The 23684-nt window shown below is 38.6% G+C and overlaps 1 protein-coding gene across 1 annotated transcript in view; it reads left to right on the top strand.

Annotated features, from left to right (window-relative positions):
* The window catches only part of LOC107583218 (lymphoid enhancer-binding factor 1), a 52282-nt gene extending 29355 nt beyond the window's left edge, over window positions 1-22927 (top strand). Inside the window, exons 6-12 of the mRNA XM_016269367.1 lie at window positions 6356-6488; window positions 8608-8698; window positions 9250-9366; window positions 10638-10800; window positions 11425-11532; window positions 13623-13671; window positions 22257-22927. Coding sequence (XP_016124853.1) covers window positions 6356-6488; window positions 8608-8698; window positions 9250-9366; window positions 10638-10800; window positions 11425-11532; window positions 13623-13671; window positions 22257-22336 — 741 coding nt within the window. The 3' untranslated portion in view covers window positions 22337-22927. The remainder of the gene's footprint in view (window positions 1-6355; window positions 6489-8607; window positions 8699-9249; window positions 9367-10637; window positions 10801-11424; window positions 11533-13622; window positions 13672-22256) is intronic.
* The last annotated feature ends 757 nt before the right edge of the window (window positions 22928-23684 follow it).

Raw genomic sequence — 23684 nt, 5'->3', positions numbered from 1 at the left:
ATGCTGACATAGACTACACTCTTAAAAATAAAGGTGCTTCAAAAGGTTCTTCAAGCGATGCCATAGAAGAACCATTTTTGGTTCTACAAAGAACCATTCAGTCAAAGGTTCTTTAAAGAACCATCTCTTTCTTACCTTTTTGTAATCTGAAGAACCTTCTTTCGCCACAAAGAACCTTTTGTGAAACAGAAAGGTTCTTCAGATGTTAAAGGTTCTTTATGGAACCATTTAGACAAAAAGGTTCTTCTATGGCATCGTGAAGCACCTTTATTTTTAAGAGTGTAGATGAGACAAAGAAATATGATAGAATCACTTACTGGATCTTACCTGTTCAAAATTATATGCAATATTTCAACTATTGCTTTATAAAAACAAAGGATTAATTGAAAATTCTGTGGTAATCGTCATTATGCTAAAAATGCTTAGTGTGGAGTATTGAGCAGAGAACAACCTGACTTGTTTGAACCTACCTGCCCATGCATTTACTCTTTAATTTGCTTTTATTCATGTGCGGGCATCTCTCTCTCTTTCTCTCTTGTAGGTAAACAGTGTGAATGGATTTCACCTAGATTTGTAGCTGTATGGCAATCTGTCGTTAGCGCTTAAGTTGCCAACTCTTCAAATGTTTGCAAAACACCTCTCGCTCTTTCACACAGCCGCTTTATTCTAGCCACGGGCATGAGGAGTCCTCATTGCATATAAATTACAGTGGAGGGAAGAGATTATTATAAACCACCCCCCTCTCCCCAACACCACGGAAATGAGATAATTGAGTGGAGGACAAAGGGCTGGTGGTGCGAAGAAAACTCTTGTTGCTAACATTGACAATGTTTTGGGCAACATAGGCTGATTGGAAAAACACACTTCTACCTACATTTTTGCAAAACTCCAAAATTTTGTCTGTACATACAATTTACTGCAGTTTTCATTGGGAATAAACACTAGTGGCAATAAAATACCAACAACTTTCTGTGGCTTTCTGATGTAGTAAACTTGCTCGGTAGCGCACCTGGTACAACATTGCATTTGCGACACGAAACGCTCGGGTGAGAATCTTGTGAAACACAAGTCGCGATAAAAGAGCTCAAACAATTGTAAAAGCAAGCTAAAATATCATGGTTTCTTTAATCAAATGCATTATCTCACATTTTCTTTTGTTAACACTATTAGTTAGGTTTAGTGTAGGTGGTACGTCATTTTCTAACACGATAGAGCGTTTAGCTTTTAAGCACCACTGTTGCAATACATAAAACAACCAATGTAATGAAACGTAGCCAAATTCACATAAATCAATTTAGGATAAAACGCTTTTAGTGCTACTCACTGGACATTTCACCTTTAAAGTAGAACTTTCTGCAAAATGATATTACGTGCAAGAAGCAACGTAATATAATTTTGCAGAAATGTCGCCACAGGCATGTTTTTTCCAATGAGCCTGGGTCGGTTTTGGGAAGGAAAGCAGACGGTGCTTGGATGATTGCAGAACTGGTTTTAGGATAGGAAAGTCATGTCTGGATGGTAAAACTCTTTCTGGGAAAATTCAGAAAAGGGTTACCAGCTGGACATTAGTCTTCAGCGTTCCGTGCTGATTGGTTGAAGTAGTGGTGCTTTCATGGAGAGGTTGTTGAACTGAACCATGTCCATTTTGTCTCCCAACTCCCAATTTTGCTATTTCCTGAACTCTAGCTTTTCCCTCTTTCCTCTGGATTTTCTGCAGGCCCTCAGCCAGCTTGAGTTCTGCACAATGAAACTTCTTTTAAAACCACATCTGTGGGGCTCTAGAGGCAGGCTTGGCCAGACCTGCTTATAAAATCCTAAATGGACATGCTTCTTTTCAATCGGCACCGCCTCTTTGCAAATATGAATAGAAGGATCTAAGCCTATTATTTTTCTTCATAATAAAAGAGAGAACGGGGGAGGTAAGTCCATGCTATATCCTGCCACCCTGGCCTGTGAAAACTCTGAGGGATCCTTGGGGATAAATCCCCATGGCACCATCCGACCCGGGTTCCTGTGGTCAGCTGGGGTGTCCGGCCACTTCCTGGTCGGGTTGTGTGAAAGTGTTTTTAATTTAATACGTCATTGAGCCGGGTTGGGAACGGGGTGGCGCAGCTCGTGATCTCAAACCACCTGGAAGGATTTGAATAGCCTTGAGTGGCGGTGAGTCACTCTGCGTGACTTTTATTTAAGACCACGGAAAGCCAAAAGTACCAAGCCCTCTCTTAGTTTATTAAAGGCAACCACATTTTCGGAAGGCTAAATGTATTTTAAATTTGACATGTTATTGCTTTTGCCTTTTTTCGGAAAAGTGGATGCTTTTTGAGGTTGTGCCTCGGGGACCCCTGAAAATTGGCACAGCAGTCTTGAGGTTCCCTGCTGGAATTTTAGCTTTATGCAATGCGCCGAGATGGCAGTTTATTAAGAAGTTGAGAGAAATGGGCTCTGACAGCTGCAACTGAGAGGACCTAAAAGAGGCCCCGATCGAATAAGGTGGAACGCAAAGTGCCAACTCCCACTTTTCATAGCTGCCGTAAGTCGAGGACCCCGTATTGTCATTCTGGAGAGTCGTGGTGTTTTTTGCGTGATGCTTGCATGGACTCCTTAACGCAAACTGTTTTAAGTTTTTCCTCCACTACTCAGTATCTCTTTTTCTTCTTTACTCCGAGACAGAGACTAGGGGCTTAAATGAAAAATATGCTTGCCTCTTATCTCTCTCCCAGAGGAAAAGCCAAAAAGAGCTGAGAGGCGTCAAATGAAGAGGGGGTAAGGATGCTATCATGCAGTCTTCCAGTGAGGACCTTTTTCAGTAGCTACTGGCCCCCAGTCACATATTAGTAATGAGGCAGAGTCAGGGATAAGGCTTCCTTAAGGTAGGATAAGACCCTTTTAAAAACTACTCGTCCAGATTAGCCATCACCTCAGACCAAGAGTTTAACCGTATTTAAATCGCATACTGGACTGAACTATTAATAAGATAATTTAATTTTTAAAAAAGTATTTTATTGCTTCTTAAAACATCAAAGCAGATGTTTTATTATTGTTTTTAATTTCTTAATATTGTTTTCTTTTCTTTTTTTACAACATTAAAAACAATTCTATTCTATTCCCCAGTTTCATGTTAAGCATGTGATTTCACCTGGTAATCACTGTCTTATCATACAAATAATCATCGGCTTTAGGTGTCGGTCAACATTTCTGTGGCACAGAATCTGACCCATGGTAATTCTTGTCAGTCTGGCTCATGAATATTAATTAGGTACATAACATTCACCCAGTACCAATTGCGAGTTTGTTCGCTTGACTGCAGATGGGACCGGTTGGCAGAGGCTTGTTCTTGGTCTCAAAATGGATATTTCAGCTGGATGCAGTTTGTTTCCTTTGCACTGAAGTAAAGCAAAGTTTTTAAAATAATATGTTTAAGTTATTATTATTACCCAAAAAGCAGGGTGGAATAACCTTTGGAAAGTGGTTAATTATAATAGCTGCTATACCCCTACTTGATTTAGCCAAATATGACATACTCCTGGATCAACATCCTTGTTGGTCTTGGAACAACATTCCCAGCATATTTTAGGGATTCGTTTAGGGCTTGGGGTTTGAATAACCTTATCAACCTAACATTTGCTTTGATTTTATAGGGTTTGGGTTAGGGATAGGGTTAGGACTATGTTTGTTTTTCAAAGGATCCAGGAGCATGTCCTACATCAGTGAATCTCAACCTTTTGGCGTACCGGACCCCAGTCCAATTCAGAACCATCCTCAAGGACCCCCAGAACAAAACTCACTCATCTATGTATCCTTTGTGTCTTTGTGAGGACCAAATGCAGTCTAATGTATAATTCAAGTTAGGTGACTTGTCCAGTATTTGGCCATATCATCAGCTATATTGGATTTTTCTTTCATGGGAACATGTCATGTCAAAATATACAAAATGTATACAAAAATTCATACTTTATACGGACCCCCTGGCCTTATGTCAAGGACCACTAGGGGTCCACGGACCCCTGGTTGAGAAACACTGTCCTACATCTGTCATTTTCGAAAGCATTTACTAATACAGAAATTTACAATTGTGTATCATCAGCTTACACTCAAGAATCCCAAAAATGCATTGGAAAATGTAGGCATTTCTGATGTCTTTGGAACTCCGAGTGTTGTTGAAAGTTATCAAAGCTCAGATCTTTCCAGAGAATGCCATTCATATCATCGTCACCCCGCTCGGCTTCTGTCCCGTGTCTGGGAGACTCCAAAATAACCCCCCCTCCCAAGCGCAGACGCACACACTCCTTCCGCCCCGTGGGTTTACAGCAGTACGTCTGCCGAGGAAATGGCACCCTACACCTGCCTCTCTGGCTAATTAGCTGGTTGGAAACAGCAAACTTTGCTCCCAAATTTGGACAAACCGCTCGTTCATGCCTGTGGGAGTTTTGCCTGTGGCACGGGTGGGCCACTTCTTACCCGTCTCGCCTCTCTCGCAAGTTCTGCGGTTGAACATTCAATACAGATTAACCTTAGGAACAGCATACAATCAATAACTGTTTTTTGCACTTTTCTCTCTAAGTGAGTTCATGTTTGTTTTTGCATTTAGATTGATTTCATAGGACATTTTAATCATTTTTTAAAATGCTTTTGGTTTGATCATAAGCTTCCTAAGTCCTCCTGGGAATTTCCCACTCAGTGAACAAATGTAATGTGTGTTCAAATGACTTTGGTCAGAATAAATTAGATTTATTAGGTAATATTTTTTACTTTTTTCTCTCGTTTTGCTCTTCCTAACAAATATAGAACACTTTTTAAAGCTAGTGCAACTAAATGAAGGGCAAAGGATGTGCATTAAATGTGCTATTTCATTCTACCACACTGTTCAATGGTAAATAGATTTGCTCCTCGTAAACTTTTCTGGCAAACTTTATTGCTGTTTTTCATCAAAGCTACACCAATGTTATTTTAGTATCAGAGATATTATTGTAGTTTTTATTAATATTTTGAAAGAGTTTTATTTTTTATATTTTCCGTTTTCATATTCATAGGTTTTAAGAATTTTTTTTTTAATGTAGTTTTGTTCATTTTTTATTTCAGTTTTAGTTTTAGTACATCAAGTTATACTAATTGAAAATGATATGTTACAACTTTTATTTTTATTTATTTAACTTATTTGAAGTAATAACTTTTTTTTTTTCATGGTTTTAATGTTTGTTTCAGTTTAGTTATCTATAGTAACCACGAGTTACACAAATGCATACAAATTAAATGATATAGTCAAAATTCACGGTTACAGCTTATGACCGGTACCAAATTAGTTTCCACCATGATTCTAAAATTGATCCAAAGCCCCCAACTTTGACTTTAGGCTCAATGCAAATCCAGAGTTTGCCATTTAAGATATTTTGCATTTTACATCTCAAAAATACACAATTTTAGACATAAGATTAATGTAGTTTTGTTCATTTTTTATTTCAGTTTTAGTTTTAGTACATCAAGTTATACTAATTGAAAATGATATGTTACAACTTTTATTTTTATTTATTTAACTTATTTGAAGTAATAACTTTTTTTTTTCATGGTTTTAATGTTTGTTTCAGTTTAGTTATCTATAGTAACCACGAGTTACACAAATGCATACAAATTAAATGATATAGTCAAAATTCACGGTTACAGCTTATGACCGGTACCAAATTAGTTTCCACCATGATTCTAAAATTGATCCAAAGCCCCCAACTTTGACTTTAGGCTCAATGCAAATCCAGAGTTTGCCATTTAAGATATTTTGCATTTTACATCTCAAAAATACACAATTTTAGACATAAGACAGAAATAGATCATCTGTAGGCCAGGTAAAGGAGAAGCTCACCAATTATCTGAAAAATTGCTACATGTTCTTGAACACCGTGTACTTGATGTGCTTTTGTGGTGTGCTGAGCATTGCTTTGTGAGTCAGATCAGATCTGTGTGTGTGTGTGTGTGTGTGTGTGTGTGTTGAGTCCGCTGCTGACGTGATTAACCCTGCTTAGTTCCACCGCAGACGGTCGGGGCTCTGTGATGAACTCCCTTATTCACTGGCTAATGATTCCCTTTGATCTTCAGCCCCGAGACCTCTGGTCTGCCTCTGCCCTGTGGCGTTCCCTCCCTCCCTCCCTGTTTCTCATTCTCTCCTCCTCTAACCCACACTCCGTCTCTCCCAACCCCCTTCTTTATTCATTCGTTTCTGCCCCAAAATACTGCAGTACACAATCCACACATCATCATTGGTGAGGTGCTCAACTTTGGTGGCTCATTGCCCATTTGTTCTTAGTCTGAATGCCTCGGTCACATTTGAAGTTGTTACAATATCAGTTTTTCCCTCTGTGTTTTGCAGTCAAATAAGGTGCCAGTGGTCCAGCCGTCCCATGCCGTTCACCCCCTCACCCCTCTGATCACATACAGCGATGAGCACTTCGCACCTGGCCCACACTCGGGACATCACCCACAGGACATCAATTCCAAGCAAGGTAAACGCATTCAAACTGCACAAATACACTCCAGTTCATTGCACATTATTAAAGTCATTTACAACCACAATTTAGAACTATGACTTAAAGACAGAAAACAGATAGTCCCACCTCCAATCACGTCTGATTTTCAGAGAAATCAATGTACAAAGTGGAATACTTTTAGTTGAATCTGTACATTAAGTTAGGCTAAGTAATGTAACATTAAAAAAATGGCATCACTTTTAACTAAAAGCATTGAATCTATTTTGACATTTTTGAGTAAAACAGAATGTTCAGTGGGGAATTATGTAGAGTTATGTAGATTTTATTCTTTGGGATTTGACTGAATTGAAATGTAGGCTCCGATATTATTGGTTAATATTTTTTATTTTTATAAAAAAGAATATACATTTATTATCTTTTTGGTTACATCCACGGAAAAGAGACGTTTTTTTGAATAGGCAAATTATTATTAGCTATTATTATTATTAATATTTAAATTTATAATTTTATAAATATTCTAAAAACAAAGGGAAACCAGATACAGTATGGTTCAAAATGTATTCAATTTTATTTTGTCCCTTAAAGGGGCATTTTCATTTTTTCACCCAAAATTGAAAAATCTGTAATTTTACTACACCCTCATGTCTTTCCAAACCTGCATGACTTTCTTCTGTGAAACATAATATAATATTTTGAGAAATGTCAGTGTTTTTTTGTCAGTACAATGGAAGTCAATGGTGACCAAAACTGGATGGTTACCAACATTCTCCAAAATATATTCTTTTGTGTTCCACAGAAGAAATAAATGCTGGATTAGATAGACATGAGGCTGACAGAATGATTGTCTTGGGTGAACTTTTCCTTTAAGTCTGTTTCTATGTGTTGTAATGTTATTTCCTGGTGTTTTAAGCACTCTTTCTCTATTATCACTGATCCGAAGAGACAATCTCATTCTCACTAGAATCCTCTTTCCCCCAAGTCAGTGTAAAGAGGTGGGGTTAAAGTTTAAAAGAGCCAGAGAGATTCGTTGTTGCACGCGAACCCAACTCCATATGTGCTCCCTCTGGCTTACGCTCACCTCTGTGACGACCGGTGAGGGAGAGGGCAGGCAGGATGTGATGAAGTGGAGGAGGTCTGGAGAGTTATAAATAGCCTGAATGAGGCCGCATGCCACCAGCAGATTGGCCAGTGACCCAAAACTTGCTCTGTTTTCATATACAAACACAAACATGGAGTCACTTATTCATCAGACATAATATGCTGAGGGTGGAATTGAAAATAATACACTTACATGAAGAAAATGTGAGCGATTAGCCTTTTCAAGATGTGTTTCTGGAATATATGTGCAGTGTTTCATGATTTAATTCTTTCATTTAGTACAGAATGTTGACATTAAATCAAAAATAGACCCTATTTGCCACTTAAATACACATTCCTGATTCTACTGTGAACAAGTGTTTATCTTAAAATCTTTCATCAAACTCTGCCTCTTAAATGATTTTCCTTTTCCGCTGATGTCACCTAGGCTGCGCAGGAGGAGAAAATTATGTTAGCCAGTAGTTAACAGTAATTCAATACCCATTTTAGTCTTTTGCTGTAACAGACTGCACAATTTGAGCTCCATGTGAAACAATGGAGAGAAAAATTATGAGTTGGAGATGCAGGGGTTGTTTTTAAACTGCATGTTCTTGCTGTGTGTGTGTGTATATATATATATCCCTTGGGCTTTGTTGTCGTACATGGATGCCCCTTTGACAGTTTAAGTTAGCCCTAGGGCCTTGCTTCACTTTTTCCCTCCTTGATTTAAGTCTTTATACAGAAACACAGTCTTGACCTTGGTGCAAATGTGTGTATGTGTGAGCGTGCATGCGTGTGTTTGGAGTGAAGTTGAGAAGCTTAGTACTGTAGGCCAACTGACATCCATAAGCAGCGTGAATCATATCAGCAAGGCTTATTAGAACAGCGCAAAAGTATTCCTAATTATCCCCTGATCTGCTTATGCGCCACACCGGACCGTAGGGCCCAACTGTGCAGCACACACTGATGCCACACTGCTGCTCTCCAGATGTGTCTATCTCACACTAACACACGCCAATGTCGTTTTCTCATCCACTTTTTTTTTATCCTGAAGCAGGTATGCCCAGGCATCATCCTGGACCGGACATTCCCAATTTCTACTCCCTTTCCCCTGGGGGAGTTGGACAGATGACCCCTCCTCTGGGATGGTGAGTGCACACATGGCCAAATGGTAACAATTAAAAGAACGTTTTTTGATGACAACGTGAAACTAATGGTTTTGAGTGCTCGTCAGCAGATGTATTAGAGCTATTTGTGTAAAGTTGAGACAATAAAATTAGCTACATAGATTTATTTATTTATTTTTATACTTATAAGTATAAAAACAAATAAATAAAAGTATGAAATAAATAAATCTATGTAGCTAATTGTATTGTCTCAACTTGACAAAAATAGCTCTAATACATCTGCTATATATACTGTATATGTGTATATAATTTATTATTTTTTTATTTTTTATTTTTGTTCTTAGTGATTAGGCCATTCAATCCAGAAAAATTGTGAAGATGTATCGGACCTTTTTATTTGTTTATTATTTATTTATTCATGATTAGGCCATGCAATCCAGTATTTTATTTTATTTCATTTCATTTCATTTCATTTCATTTCATTTCATTTTATTTTAGAGATGAAGTTAAGAAGGTTAGGATGTTGATAATGAACAACGCATTAACCCACACACATTATGTTTTGCTATCAGGTTCTCTCATCACATGGTACCAGGCCCTCCTGGACCCCATGCCACGGGAATCCCCCATCCCGCCATTGTCAACCCACAGGTGAAACATGAACCACAGCACGAAGACATGATGCACATGTGAGTATCCCATTTAGACAGCATGCTAAAAATACAATCTATGCATTTATGTTCCCTGATAGCACATATATTTACACTGCTTTCATTACTGGCCAATATTTATATTATATACATATACATTTTAATTTTATAATTTTTTTCTATTTATATTTATAATTTTTTTTTCAATTGATTAGTAATGGTTAATATGAGATATGGACTGATATTGTATATTTATTTGTACTCATTTCCATTATCTAACATGGTTAACTAATTATTAGTTAATTTAATAACACTGATAAATGTAATCTTTAGTAAATCTCAAAATGAATATCCATTTTTCATACCGTACACTATAATGTTGTGAACTCCCTTGTAACGTTTAAACTAGGCATTAAATGAAAATTAATTCTATACTATAGATCAGTGTCAATCAAAATCCTCAAATCCGGTCCTGGAGGGCCATTGCCTGCAGAGTTTAGCTCAAACCCATGATAAAAATCACTTACCTGTGATTTTCTCTGGATCCTGAGGACCTTGAGGGGCTTGCTCAGGTGTGTTTGATTAGGGTTGAAGCTAAACTCTGCAGGGCATTGGCCCTCCAGGGCAAGATTTGAGGAACCCTGCTATAGACCTTATCATGAACAGTTAATCTGTGCATGGTTAATTTTTATTTTTATTTAAAAAATTTTGACCTCATAAAGTTGAATTAAAATATCATAGCTGGACTTTTCGGTGAACATGACCCTTCTCTTTGGTATGCAGGGCTCATCATGATTTTACTTTGTTTTATTTTTAATTTATTCAGACGAATATGTATAGAAATGTATTATTGGCCGTTTATCGGTTATTTTTATTATTGGATTTTTATTATTTTATTATTTATTTCTGATTTTGACCAGCCGTGCAGTTGGCTTAAGGTATCAGGTCCAGGTCACTAATGGGAGCGAAATACTGGGAGTTGTAGGGCTTGGGAGTCATAGAGTTGGAGGGAATATGAAGGTTTGGTTGCCATTACTGGTGAAGTAATCTCTTTGCATGAAAGCACCCAACTGGACATAATTAAAAGCCACTGCTAGCTTTTCAGCACTGGCTCCCAGATTGTTCTCTCATGCAGCCTTCCGATTCGTGGTTGGAATCAGACATTCGGCGCTCTCAAACTCCATGGCGTCGCTGTGGCAGCCGCTTTCGCACCACCCCGAGCATTTTTTCCCCCTTTGTATTTCCCTGTATCACTTAATAATTCTTCCCCCACTTTTTTTTAAAACTCTTTCCTCCTCCTGTTTCTCCAGGAAACCTCATCATGACCAGAGAAAGGAGCAGGAGCCCAAAAGACCTCACATTAAGAAACCTCTAAACGCTTTCATGCTGTATATGAAAGAGATGCGTGCCAATGTGGTGGCCGAATGCACACTGAAGGAGAGCGCCGCGATCAATCAGATCCTCGGGCGGAGGGTACGTATCTGATTCACGGGTCACTCGCGCCATGAGACCTCCTTCACAAAGGAGTCTATTGTAGTTAGCACTTCTGTCTAACTCAATTTAACAAATACACCAACACACAAGCTGGCAGCTCAGAAATTCGGGCAGGTAGCATCTATGTTCCTCCATTTTGGAATTGGAAAAGAGGAACAGTTAAACATATTTAATGCTTTAACCAAAGCCTTTGTGGTTTGAGGCAGCTAGCCACAGCAAAGGACTGTTTTGCGGCAGTGTGGGGTAATTGCACCCTGACATGGTTTGAAGTAAAGCGCAGATAAATTGGAACCAGTGTTTTGATATGAAATCAAAGTTTTGTGGGGGTTTTTTTCCCCGATCTCTCATCGCTGCATATGTTAATCTCTTCATCATGTTCCATTCCACCCCCAGGCATGAGTGCACATGCACTCACACACATTTACACACACGCAACATTTGAGAGTTAACAAGGATTTTTAGCCAAACGCCAGCACTCATCTCTTTGGAAGGAACTTAAAAATGCATGTCAGTAATTGACTACTCCCCCCCCCCCCCCCCCCGCGCACGAAAAATCCCCCCCCCCCCCCCCCCCCCTCTCTAATCTCCCTCTGCACCGAACAGTGGCATGGTTTATCTCGGGAAGAGCAAGCTAAGTATTACGAATTAGCCCGCAAGGAACGGCAGCTCCATATGCAGCTTTACCCAGGATGGTCTGCCAGAGACAATTATGTAAGTGTCCACACTAACACACTGCCTGAGAGTTGTGTCATGTGTTGATTTGCATGAAAGTAGATATAATGCTTGTCTTTTAAAGTGAAAGTGTATGCATAGTCACTACTGTAGAGGACATGATTCACAAGTCTTGATTGTTTGCTTATAAAAAACTGTTGTAAAATGAGTTTGAGAAGAGGTTGTTCTGTCAGGAAAGTCTAAAGGCCTATTCACATGAAGTCTGAAGGGACTGAATGATACTGCAACATATTAACTGTTATTGAGCAAAATATTCACAAGTTAGATACAAAAATTTCTCTGATACCTGAATTAAAGGGACAGTTCACCCAAAAATTTAAATTCTGTCATAATTTGACCTGTACGAGTTTCTTTCTTCAATTGAACACAAAAGTAAGATACTTTGAAGAATGTAGGTAACCAAACAGTTGACGGTAGCCATTGACTTTCATAGTATTTTAGTTTAGTTACCAACTTGAGGGTGAGTAAATGATGACAAAATCTTTGGGTGAACTATCCCTTTAATTAACAATTTGTTGTATTTGTTCATTTAAAAAATGAACAAATTCATTTTTGTTAGAATGAGAGAATTTGATAGAATTAGAATGAATTTGTGTAAACTCTCCATGAAAACATTCTTGCACAAATTGTTGCATTGTACCAGTTTACGCACTGATTCGTGAAACAAAAGTGGAACAAATTTGTGTAAATTGTTTGTACAAATGCTCCTTCATTAGAATGAATTTATGAGCTACTTACACAATTTGTTCTGGTTGTTTCATAAATGAGGCTCAGAAACATGAACATACATTTCTGTATAACAAGAAATTGTCTAAAAATGTTCTTAAGTAAATAGTTGTGTTAAATGCAGTCCTCACTGGAATGCTTTTTTTTAATTACTAATTTCTGTTCTGCTTATGGAACATGATTATCAATTACATCTTATTATAATAATTTTATTATGCCAAAAATATTGGACGTTATTTGAATGGCCATTAAAAGCTTCTACTGTTTTCATGAGTAACTGCCTTCAGAGCTCTTACAGCTGTCACACACTAAACCTCATTAAGAAAAAGCTTTTCCAGAAGAGACATATTGCGAACCATTTACTCAATATTATTACATTTATACAATTAATCCTTCAATTTATACAAATGTGGCAGATATCAAGGCAGTTAGCTTGTAGAATTCACATCTCAAATGTATGTTGTGATGACAACTTTGGACGCCCGGCATAAATCTCACTCAATATGAAGTGCCAGGATGTGATGCTAAAACTAAAACCTGGCTTTCACACTAATCACCAAATGGAAAGGCAACAGAGCTAAAAAGAAACACTTCAAAGACAGATGAACTTTCATCTCCACTTATATATTAGTGGTGGGAGCACACTTGTATTTATTAGTGCTAAGGATTTTGAGTGTATCCCTGCTCCGTCATAGACGTTTCTACTGCTCTGGGCTTCTTGGTTCTGTCAGCCAGGGCTAGAATACACAGATTAGTGACTGAATAAGTGGATTATCAGACTTTACAGCAGGCGACCAAAGCGTGGTTCATATTGGACTGCAAAATGACAGTGCGGCGCTATCTATACCTATAGTCATCCTGCCAGGGGATTTTAGGTAAGCTACGAATCCTAAAGCAGTCCAGACTTCTCACTTTAGAGGAGTGTTTGTCGTGTCAATTGGAGCTGGGGCAGATGTTTTATTCTTGTTTAATTTTCTGATTGGTGATTATACCATGCAATCCAGAAGAATTAGAGTATTGGAGCTTTATTTTATATTATAATTATTTATAATTTATTTATTTGTTTGTGGGGATTAGGCAGTGCAGTCCAGAAGAAGTAGGAAGGAGTATTGGTCTTATTTAATTTAATTATTTTTTTTTATTTTAAATTATATTTATTTAAAAAAAAAACATATATATATATATATATATTCTTTGTGGTAATTAGGCCACGCAATCCAGAAGAATTAAGGAGTATTGGACCTTATTTTTATTTAATTTTTTAATTTTTTATGACTTCATAAATGGCAGAAATGTCATGCTTCTGTGATGATGCTTTAAATATTCCTTTGGCTATTTTATAGGGAAAGAAAAAGAAGCGGAAGCGGGAAAAGATCCAGGAACCTGCTTCAGGTAAGACTCTTAAACCTTCTATCCCTCCTGTAATTTGTTTTCTTTCATTAATGTACGCACTAACTTAGCTTTATGGGACTTAGTTTGTGAATATGGTGGTAAGTGGTTAATGTTGGGATACCGCATTCTCAGTACGCTTTCACACAGTCAGTTTCAATCATAAAAGGATGTTTTCATAGTCAACAAGTACATTTATGAATTTAAGTCCTTGTTGGTTGCCTGAAAATCCACAAGTCATGCGGTTTTACTGTTCTGTATATTTCTTGAATCTGTAATGTTTGCAACATTATGAACAATACACCCACCCCACCATTCCATCTTTCCATCTTCTCCTCACAATTAAGTCTTTAGGATTAGTCTGTTTTAAAGTCCACATGCTTCCGACAGTGCTTCTAACTTTGCTGACTATTTGCCCTTTTATAAATGCATTAGTGATGTGTGCTTGTACTTTTGACGATTCAATGTATATCTGGCGCCAAGTCTAGACGAGTTGTGGACAAGTTAAAGGAACAGCTCACACAAAAATGAAAATTCTGGCTTCATTTACACTCGTGCTTTTTCCAAATGGATATGACTTTTTTTCCTTTATGGAACATGAAAGGTGAATTTGAGGAATGAGTACTAAGGCCGTCAAGTTACCAAATGACAAAAAATGCAGTAAAACTCAACTTAATGTCTCCATATGACTAATTTGTGGGCAAATCATTTCAATCGTTTAATCCAATTCACAAGAATCAACCTGATTGATTCGTTCAGCACATTATTCAGAATTTCTCCCTTTCTGTTCAGTGGAAGAAAGAAAATCATAAAGGTTTGTAACGACATGAGAATGAGCAAATGTTGACAGAATGTTCATTATTGGATGAAATGTTCCTTTAATGAACAATGTTGATGTGTTAAATAGGCCAGCAAATTCTTTTTGTTGGCCCTACATTGACAACTAAGACCAGAGATGGACTTAGGTGTTATTTGGAGGCACATCCTGGTCATTAAAAGCTACGATTTCCTGCAGGTACAGGGCAGAGAATGAAAACGGCGTACATCTGAACAATGGTAAGAGCCTCTTCCATACCTCTGGTCTGATTGAGTCATGATGTGGTAAACTCCCTATTTTCTAATGTGGTTCTTAGCAATCTGAAAAACATGAGACTAATCCTAAAGGCCCACTTTGAGTTCACCAATCAACCATTCACTGTTGTATTGCCAAAGCTGTCGTGTGATTGTGTGCTAACGTTACAGGGCTTCCTCTTCCGAACATACTGATGAATCGTTGTGACAAGTCATTTTTCTTTCCTAACTCTGTTTTAAGAACTCCATTACATCCCTTTCCCTGTAGACTGATGTGTGGCTTGTGGCATTGGGTGGCGCATTAGTAGTTTCAGAAGACCAGTGCTTTTTATCAAGAACAGTTTGCAAGCATACCATTTGTCTGAAAGATCACAGAACAGAATAATGTCGACAGAGTCAGCTCAGAACATCAAGTCCACACTATCAGGTTTCTTTCCTCATTCATTTCTTCCATCTTTAACATTTGGCATGCAGCATCAGCATACAATCCTGTGGCACACGGCCATGTTGGACTGGTGCTTTTTTCAGTTTTTCAAGAACATTTGGAAACTGGGATGGTATTGAAAGAGTCGACCCAGATGTAAGCTAACTCTTTTAGCATTCACCCATATGGCCCCCATGTGTTATCTAGCCAACCCTGTGAATGAACGAAGCCCTTGCCAGCATATTTGGCTTATGCTGTGCGTTTTAATTTTCTAGCGATTAAACTAGCAACTGGCCTAAAAGAAGTTTGTTTGCTAAACAAAGAAGAGAATCCTCTCTGTCAGGTGAAAGTCTATGAGAATTAAGTACAGTAGTAAGTAAGAGAATTTATTTTATTTAAAATCAATTTTTTCCTTCTCTTATTAAGTCACCCCACATCCTGTTATTCTGCTTCTTTTTGCCATGAAAAATCTGGTCCTACCCAAAAACCTACAAGACAAAGGTTTTACGGTTGATCAGTTCACTACCCTGTGGCTCCCGAACACAATTTGGACTGGTTCGCACTTTTTTTCTTTCTTTCTTTTTTCCTGTGGGCTGCAATAGCTTTGAAAATGCAGCTAAAAGGCGCTCTATCTTCGATCCAATAATTAGCGGTGCCAAGCGAAATGTGGATGTATGCCCCAACTGATTCATCGTGGCAGCCTTAAACGAATACACATAAAGCAGAAAATATTGCCACCGCTTGTCAATTTATGCAGATTGAGAAACTGATTTGTCTTTTTTTTTTTATTCACCTTACAAATTATATAGTGTGAAATTTAATATTTTTAAACACAAAAAAGTGATAATATTTTTGATAATGGATAGGGTCATAATAACATGCAGCAGTGAAAAAAAAAAAGTTAAATCCAGCATTTCTAGTTAAAATATCCAATTGAAATTCACTTGAAGCAACAGAGCATGATAATATACATGAAGCAGAGAATATTGCCACCGCTTGTCAATTTATGCAGATCCGACAGACTGAGAAACATTAAATTTGTCTTTTATATTTACTCGTCTCCCAAATTATACAGTGTGCACTTAAATATTTTTAAACAAAAAAAGTGATAATATTTTTGATAATGGATATGATCATAATAGCATACAACAGTGCAAAAAAAAATCCAGTTAAATCCAGCTTTTCCAGTTAAAATATTCAATTAAAAGATCTGTCTAATATAATATTAAAATTAAATTCAAAGACAAAATATGTATTAAATACACACTAATATTCAGTATGATTTCATAAACACTTTTTTTAAAGACTTCTCTAAAATTCATCAAGGCTGGATTTATTTGACAAAATATTGTAAAACCGGATCGTTTAAATTGGAATTTAAAATAACTTTCCTATTTGAATCTATTTTAAAATGTAATTTATTCCTGTGATGCAGAGCTGAATTTTCAGCATCATTACGCCAGTCTTCAGTGTCACATGATTCTTCAGAAATCATTCTAATATGCTGATTTGCTGCTCAAGAAACATTTCTTATTATCATCAATGTTGAAAACAGTTGTGCTGCTAAATATTTTTGTGGAAACTGTAATAGATATTTGACAGAATTATGTATATGTAAGGCATTTGAAGATTGCTCCTATTGGTTTTTAAATGGAAAAGGGGGGATTTCTCAGGGAGAATTTGAGGTAATTTCATGGGTGTTTTCACCATTTTATTTTAGGTGTGAAGGACAGGTTGGGTCTTATTTTTACATGCCTTCTGACACATAATCCTTGAAATAAATATGTACATGGGAATACTTTCAGGTTATAGAATTTTCTTCCTCAAACATCCCACTTTTCCTGCTCGTACAACATTTCCACATCCTCTTCTGGGTCTGTTTGTCAGATTTAGCTGTGAGAGCTTTTGTCTGACTAACCCTTGTGATTTGCAGACTTTGAGATTGTTATCTGAGCTGAGGCATACATGCCCTCCGGGCTGTTACTTTTTCACCACTGTGCATTTTTTTCATTGGGAACGGGGCAAGCCATATAACAATGGTGGTCTTTTAATGAAAGCTGGCTCTGAAGATGTAGTCTTATTCATTCAAAGAAGCCAAGGTTGTGAGTCACCACAGTCTGGCACATTTCAACTTGCTGCTTTGTTGCCACCTGGATATTGACTCTGTGTTACGCTGACTGTTCTGCAGTGTTTCACTTTTGATTTTTATAGCGACTGCATTCTTCGCCCAAGTCTGATGATGTTGGCAGGCCCTATATGAGGTTTACTGTACATTTGGGAGTGGTTGGCCGAAGGTTTGAAAGCTTTCAGTATTCCAGAGGTTGACAATAGTGGGGGGCCGTGTGGGAAACCATTGAAGGTATGGACCACTTCAGAGTGCATGGCCTTCTCTGTGAAGAAAGTGCTGTTGGACAGCTGTGCCCGAATCGGGTCATCTTTACCCAGCTCTGTCTCTCTGATGAGTGAGGCCAGAAGTCAGATGTCAGCCTTTGATGAAAAAGCATGAGAGAGAAACTAAAAGTCCCTTGTGTGCTGATGAGAGCGCCTTGTCTCTTCTTAATGTCCACTCTGCCTCAACCCCATGAATGGCAGAATTACTGATACCCTCTGTGTCTAAAAACCGTTTTCATTTGGAGTAAGCCGGAACTGTGTGCCTTGGGTTGCTTTAACAGATTTGGATTGAAAAGGTTTGGACCTGAACTGGGGTTTGGTAAAAACTTTGGTACCTAGAAAGTGTCAGGGTTGGGTAGAATTCAAAGAATTGTCTCCCTTTCATTGTCTCCATTCGTTTAATTTGAATTGAATTGGCCACACCCCACAGGAAGTTGAAATGAAATTCTGTCTGTCTGTCTGTCTATTTTAACTTTCAAACTTCAATGGTTTTTAAACTTATTTTTTCACACCACAAAACTTTCTTGACAAACTTTTCTTTTCTAGTAAAAGATTTTTTAAAAATTATTTCAATTAGTGATTATTCTTCCTCATTCAAATTGGAATTGCAATTTTTGCATTCATGGACTGAATTGGAATTTAAAAGACATTCTCAATTCAATTCTGCATGACTCTAAACCCTGAAAAAGTGTCCAGGTCGCTTATGATAAACTGTTTAATATTACTGAGGGCAGCGGAAACCCAGAGGTTTCCTTCCGTGTTTTGCTGCCAAGAGACTCCTCAGTGCTATAAAAAGAGTCTGGGAGTTTTGCCTGTATGTGGGTACAAGGAAAAAAACTTGCACAAATGGTTGATTTTAATATGCAAATCACAATCGCCCCCATCAGATCTTTCATTTCGATCTTTTGCCCGATGGTTTCAGGATCTAAGCACACTAAGCAGCAGAGGAATCAGTAAACTATGTGGCGTCTACTACGTTTCCTCTCCTCTCTTTCACGCCCCAGCCGTCGTCTGTGCTTTGCTGGAGTTCCTCTCCTAGGGAGTAAATCTGGCTCCCATTGTGAAAGCAGGCGGAACCCCCTCTCCTCCCTCCCACTGCTGACTGCGAGCGGTGGCGAGGCCTTTGAAGCAGTCATTGTGCTGCTCTTTGATAGTGCCGCCCTGGCTTGCAGCTCAGGCTTTGCAGGAGCACGTCGTTCCCGGGCTCTCATCCCACTGCTCCTCAGATGTGGGCAGACCCCACTCACGGCCTCCACTGGAATACCAAGCCTTCGCCCTTCTCGTGTCCCCTGCCCTCGCCTGGTGTTTTTTTGTTGTTCCGAGGGTGAACATTGTTTCCTCAGCCTTTTTAGAACGCGGAAGAGAGATCGCAGGAGAAAAGACCCAACCGCGGTTGGTTTGCAGTTGTACAGACGTAATTGTGTAGGAGTTTTTCCCCTCTTTAATGTTACTGTCGCAGGGCCAAAGGAAGTGCTGACTGAACCAAGTGGTTTGTTTAAATCTGATTTTCATCCAGGTGCTGTTTTTATTACTCAGGCCAGGGTTTTTTTGAACCCATCCTCCTCCTAGCATATCATTGGTTATAGCGCCTGTTGAATTTTTATGGACTCCTTGAAGGACGCTGCCAAACCAGACATGAAGCCAAGTGCTACAACACGAGGTCACTGGTCGAAGTCAGGTTGGTGTGAAAGTGGACCTTTTCAGCTGACTAGACTTAACACAACCCAGATTTGGGCTCTTTGTCTGTACTCTCTTTCCTGGCCAATGTTTTAATTGTAAAGCTTCTCTGGTTCCTCACATACAGCTAAGTGTCTGCAGAAACGGCTGCTTTTCCAAAAAAGCCTGTAAGCTTAGTTTTTCCGACTGCTGTTATTTCTCAACTGTTCAAACTATCGACTGCTTTTTACTCCACCTGACCTATAGAGGGTAGCAAGAGTTTATCAGCTTGTTCAAAATCAAACTCAAGTTATTCAGATGCAGGAATCTTTCGCACATCCATTGTTGCCATTCACCCTCCACTTCTTTTGATTTTATAGACGCACTGCCAAAAAATAAATAAATTAAATTAGTTTGTCTTTTTTGATGAACTTTCCAGCAAAAACATCTTGAAACAAGATATATTCTCTTGAAAAGCAAAACTGTGAAAGATATTAAGCCTTTTTTAAAGAATGTATTTTACATAAAAAATATAAGCAAATGAAAAAAAATAATGTCTTAAAACTGTATTTCTATCTTAAAGGTATCCCCCATCCCCCCATATTTTTTAACTTGTTTGTGCAGAAAGAAAAAAAAATACAGAGAGAAAGTGAAATATTTAATAACTCGTGCAGTGTTTCTTCTTGAGTACATTTATTTCCAGGATTTTTTAATATTTTAACTGGAAATGGGCCAGAAATACTCAAAATTCACCCTGCGTTCCATTCAGAAGGGTTCATCCCTATTCCATAATCCCTTCAAAGGGTTTACCCTCCGGAGTGAGAGCTTCTAAGGTTTGAAGGGTGTAGGGGACCAAACAACTGTTTCTTGAAGTGCCCTTCATCACGTGCCCACACGGAGGCGCCGTCATCATGTAAAGAATCTGTGAAAAGGATCATGGGAGCCCGATGTATCCATCAGTTGTACCTTTCGAAATCCTTCATTCCAAAGGGCCCTTTGAAGTGGCCAGTTTTGAGCACTTCGGTTTGGAACGACCCTTCAATATGGCGGCCATGATTGTTTTCACTCCGAAGTGCCCTTCAGAGGGCGATGTATCCCGTTTGGAACGCACCGTCAGTAAGAATGATTTTTTTCTTTGCATTTTCCATCTTTGACAAATATTTGAAAGCAACTTCGCAACTGTGAGTGTTGCCACCTAGTGAACCCACCAATTACTGCACTTACATGTGGTTTTAAAAATTTGAGCTGCAAACAGGCCATTCAGATCCTGCTGGTAACAAACTTTAGAGGCAAACATAAAACCAAAGCAGAGTTTTTCAGAACAATATTTTTTCTTGTTCACAGAGAACTTAAAGCCACCTTCTCTGGTTTTAGGGAAAGGGAAGGGTTAGACCGAAGGAAGGAGGTGTGTTGGTCCCAGCTGCAGGCTTTTTGATTTGCCTCAGGAGGTGAGCGGGCCAATTGAGTGACACAGGGCCATGCCTGTTATCTTAACCTCCCACACGTCAAAGAACAGCCAAGCTACCGCCGAGCCGAAGAGAAGCACTGGCCCTCGAATACAGAGGAGCGTTTCATTTCCTGCGAGCCGGGTCTCGGCATTCCACAGCGCAAATGGGAAGTAGCTCTTGAATCCCTGCATTTGTATGGGAGTGGAGTGTAAAGCCTGGCCCGACGGCACCGTCCTAACCTCTCCAAACACCCAGACGCACCCCCTCCCTTTCCAACAGGAGGCTGGCGGGGAAAGGCAGGAAAGCATGCCAGGCTTTTTCATCTGCTGCCGGGAAGGAAAATGCTCTCCAGGAAGGGGGCGCAGGGCACAGGGAAGCTTTGAGTTCATGGGATGAAAAGGGTGGGCAGAGGGGGGGTAAATAAAAGCGCCCCCACTCAATTTTATTCGGTGACTCTTTCTCTCTCTTGGTCGGGCACCAGGGTCAGCGCTCCCTGGAAAAGTAGTTGCCTTTCATCCACATGTGGTAAAACCTTCAATACGGGTGTACGAATGTATTTATGTGTGAAAGTGGTCCAGGGTGGAGTTGTGGAGTAAAACTGACATCTCGCAGAAAAAGGTTGCATTCGACCTCCGCTCCAGAGAGGAGCCCACTACTAGTATGGCATTTTATCCATCTCCCTCGCGCGCTCTCTCTCTCTCTCTCTCTCTCTCTCTCTCGCTCTATCCATCAGAGGTTTGCTCCTGTATTCCTGCTTCTCACTTTGATCAGGAATTCCATTTGATGCACTTCTGAAATAGCCCCATACAGCTTGTCGACCAAAATAGAGTCTGTTACATTTAATATTTCACATCTCAAAAGGGATTCAGATTGGACAAACAGATTGAGATAGAAAACTCTGGGTTTCTGAGAATACGATTCGTGATTAATGTTGGACGTGGGATTCTTTTTTTCTTTCAAAATGGTATGCTGGGTACTTTGAGTGTGCCAATTTGTTGAAAGCTTGCAATCTGTTTTTGCTCTAAATGTCCTAATGTGCAATACGCTAATTACAATGCATGGTAAAAAGATCTTTTTTTTTTTTTTTTCTGTCACGTTTTCAGAGGCAATTTTCATGCACATTGTTCTTGAGAGACTGTACACTATGAACTGTTACTATGAATTAGACATTCAATAATAATATGGCTAATTTGTTTAAGTAGGTCTAAAATTCTTAAAGGGATAGTTCACTCAAAAATAAAAATTCTGTCAGTTACTCACCCTCACCCAAACTAAATATTTCAGCAGTTTTTGTCCATACAATTAAAGTCATTGGGATCCAAACAGCACTGGGCCACCGCCTCCCCCCCCAAAAAAAAAAACACTAAAAAGCGCTTCAAAATATATATTCTTTTTTCATTGTAAATGATGACAGAATTTTCATTTTTATGTGAAATATCCCTTAAAAACTGAATAATAATAATATACAATTTTAAAGGGATAATTCACATAAAACATAATTATATTTTTAAATATTTTGTGCTAATCATTCCGTATGTATGTATGTATGATTAGATTATTAAACTTACCATGTTTTTCTCTCCGTTTGTGTTCTACAGGAGGAAAACAGACTTCTTTTTCCTCTTGCAAAGCAAAGACAGCAGCTACAGGCCCCCTTTTAGAGATGGAAGCCTGCTAGATTCCTCAACCTTTCACCCCTCCGTCACTTCTTGACCCCTGCGGAATCTCCAGAGGGTCCCGGTCCTTGAATCTGCTCCTCGGCTGCAGGCGCTGCTGTAGAGACGTTGAACTGAGAACAGACAATCACCAACACAGGCCCTCACACAGACCCGTGAACACTCGTTTGAACGTTCCTTTTTGTTTTCTGTCCTTAATTCACTCCCGAAGCCGAAGGCGTTGCACTGATTATGTTCCTCGACCATTTGTAAAGCGCACATATGGCCACATGTAAACAAACACATACGTTCCTACACCTGTTCCTAAGTTATTCTAAGTTATTTGGCACCTCTGTCTTCTGTGTGTTCACTACGTCACTCCCTTACTTCCTTTTGTGTCCCCAAAAATGTAGCAACACAAGGGCCCGACACACCTCACGGCGTTCTATCGCAACATTTTAGGGATCACACATTGCCCTGGAAACAATCTCCGTAGGTTGGGTTTTGCATTATGACGCATTGGTGCAAAAAGGATCAATGTATTGATTTCTCCTCAAACATCTTGGGTTCAAGTTTATTTTGAATGCTTTTTTATTATTCTTTATTTTGATTTCTCGGTGTATATTTTAAGTGATTTTTTTAATCATTATTTTATATATATAATGGTATATGAAAATAAGCTTGGAGACAGGAAAGCCATTTTTCTTGTTGAAGCATCTTGCAGAAATAACATTTGAAAGTCTTCTTTTTGATAACTATTTGTAACAGATATTGACTTCTCAGTCTTGCTCAGATGTAAAATAATGCTCAATGTGTACTTTTTAAAAAGAGATGTCTGGATGTCACTTTTCTTGGTATTTTTGCAGGCAACATTAGGACAAAAGCGAAAGAGTAGGTACCCAGAGGCCTATATTTTATTGATCTAAATTGACAAATGAAGCAGATATAGATCTATATATATTTACCCCAGCACTTGGCAGTCTTTCTTTAATTGCAATGTTCCTCTGTCTCTCTGGTAGGTAATAGAATGGTCTTTTACCATGTTTATTCCATGCAAACATTTCCAAATTGTATTCTTTTTAATTGTTCTCTTTTAGCATTTTCAGATGTTTATTTTATTTTTTTTACATGCAATGTCATATTTTGAAGAGTTAACTTGGTGTAGCATTTTGCTTCCAAGCGGTCACATTTGAACGGTTTCAACATGTCTTTTTTTATTAAAATAAATAGGCATCTTTGACTGAAAACGATTGCAGTATGTTCATTTTATTGTATTATTGTTTTTACATTTTATTATATAGGCTACACTGAAATGTTTCATCAGTGTAAGAGAGTACATTTCTACGTCCTACAAGAAGCATTAGAAATGAC

This window comes from Sinocyclocheilus grahami, unplaced genomic scaffold (assembly GCF_001515645.1).
Source record: "Sinocyclocheilus grahami isolate Dianchi unplaced genomic scaffold, SAMN03320097.WGS_v1.1 scaffold51.1, whole genome shotgun sequence".
Taxonomy (NCBI): domain Eukaryota; kingdom Metazoa; phylum Chordata; class Actinopteri; order Cypriniformes; family Cyprinidae; genus Sinocyclocheilus; species Sinocyclocheilus grahami.
The sequence above is the reverse complement of the archived record's forward strand: the minus strand, read 5'-3'. Positions and strand labels throughout refer to the sequence as shown.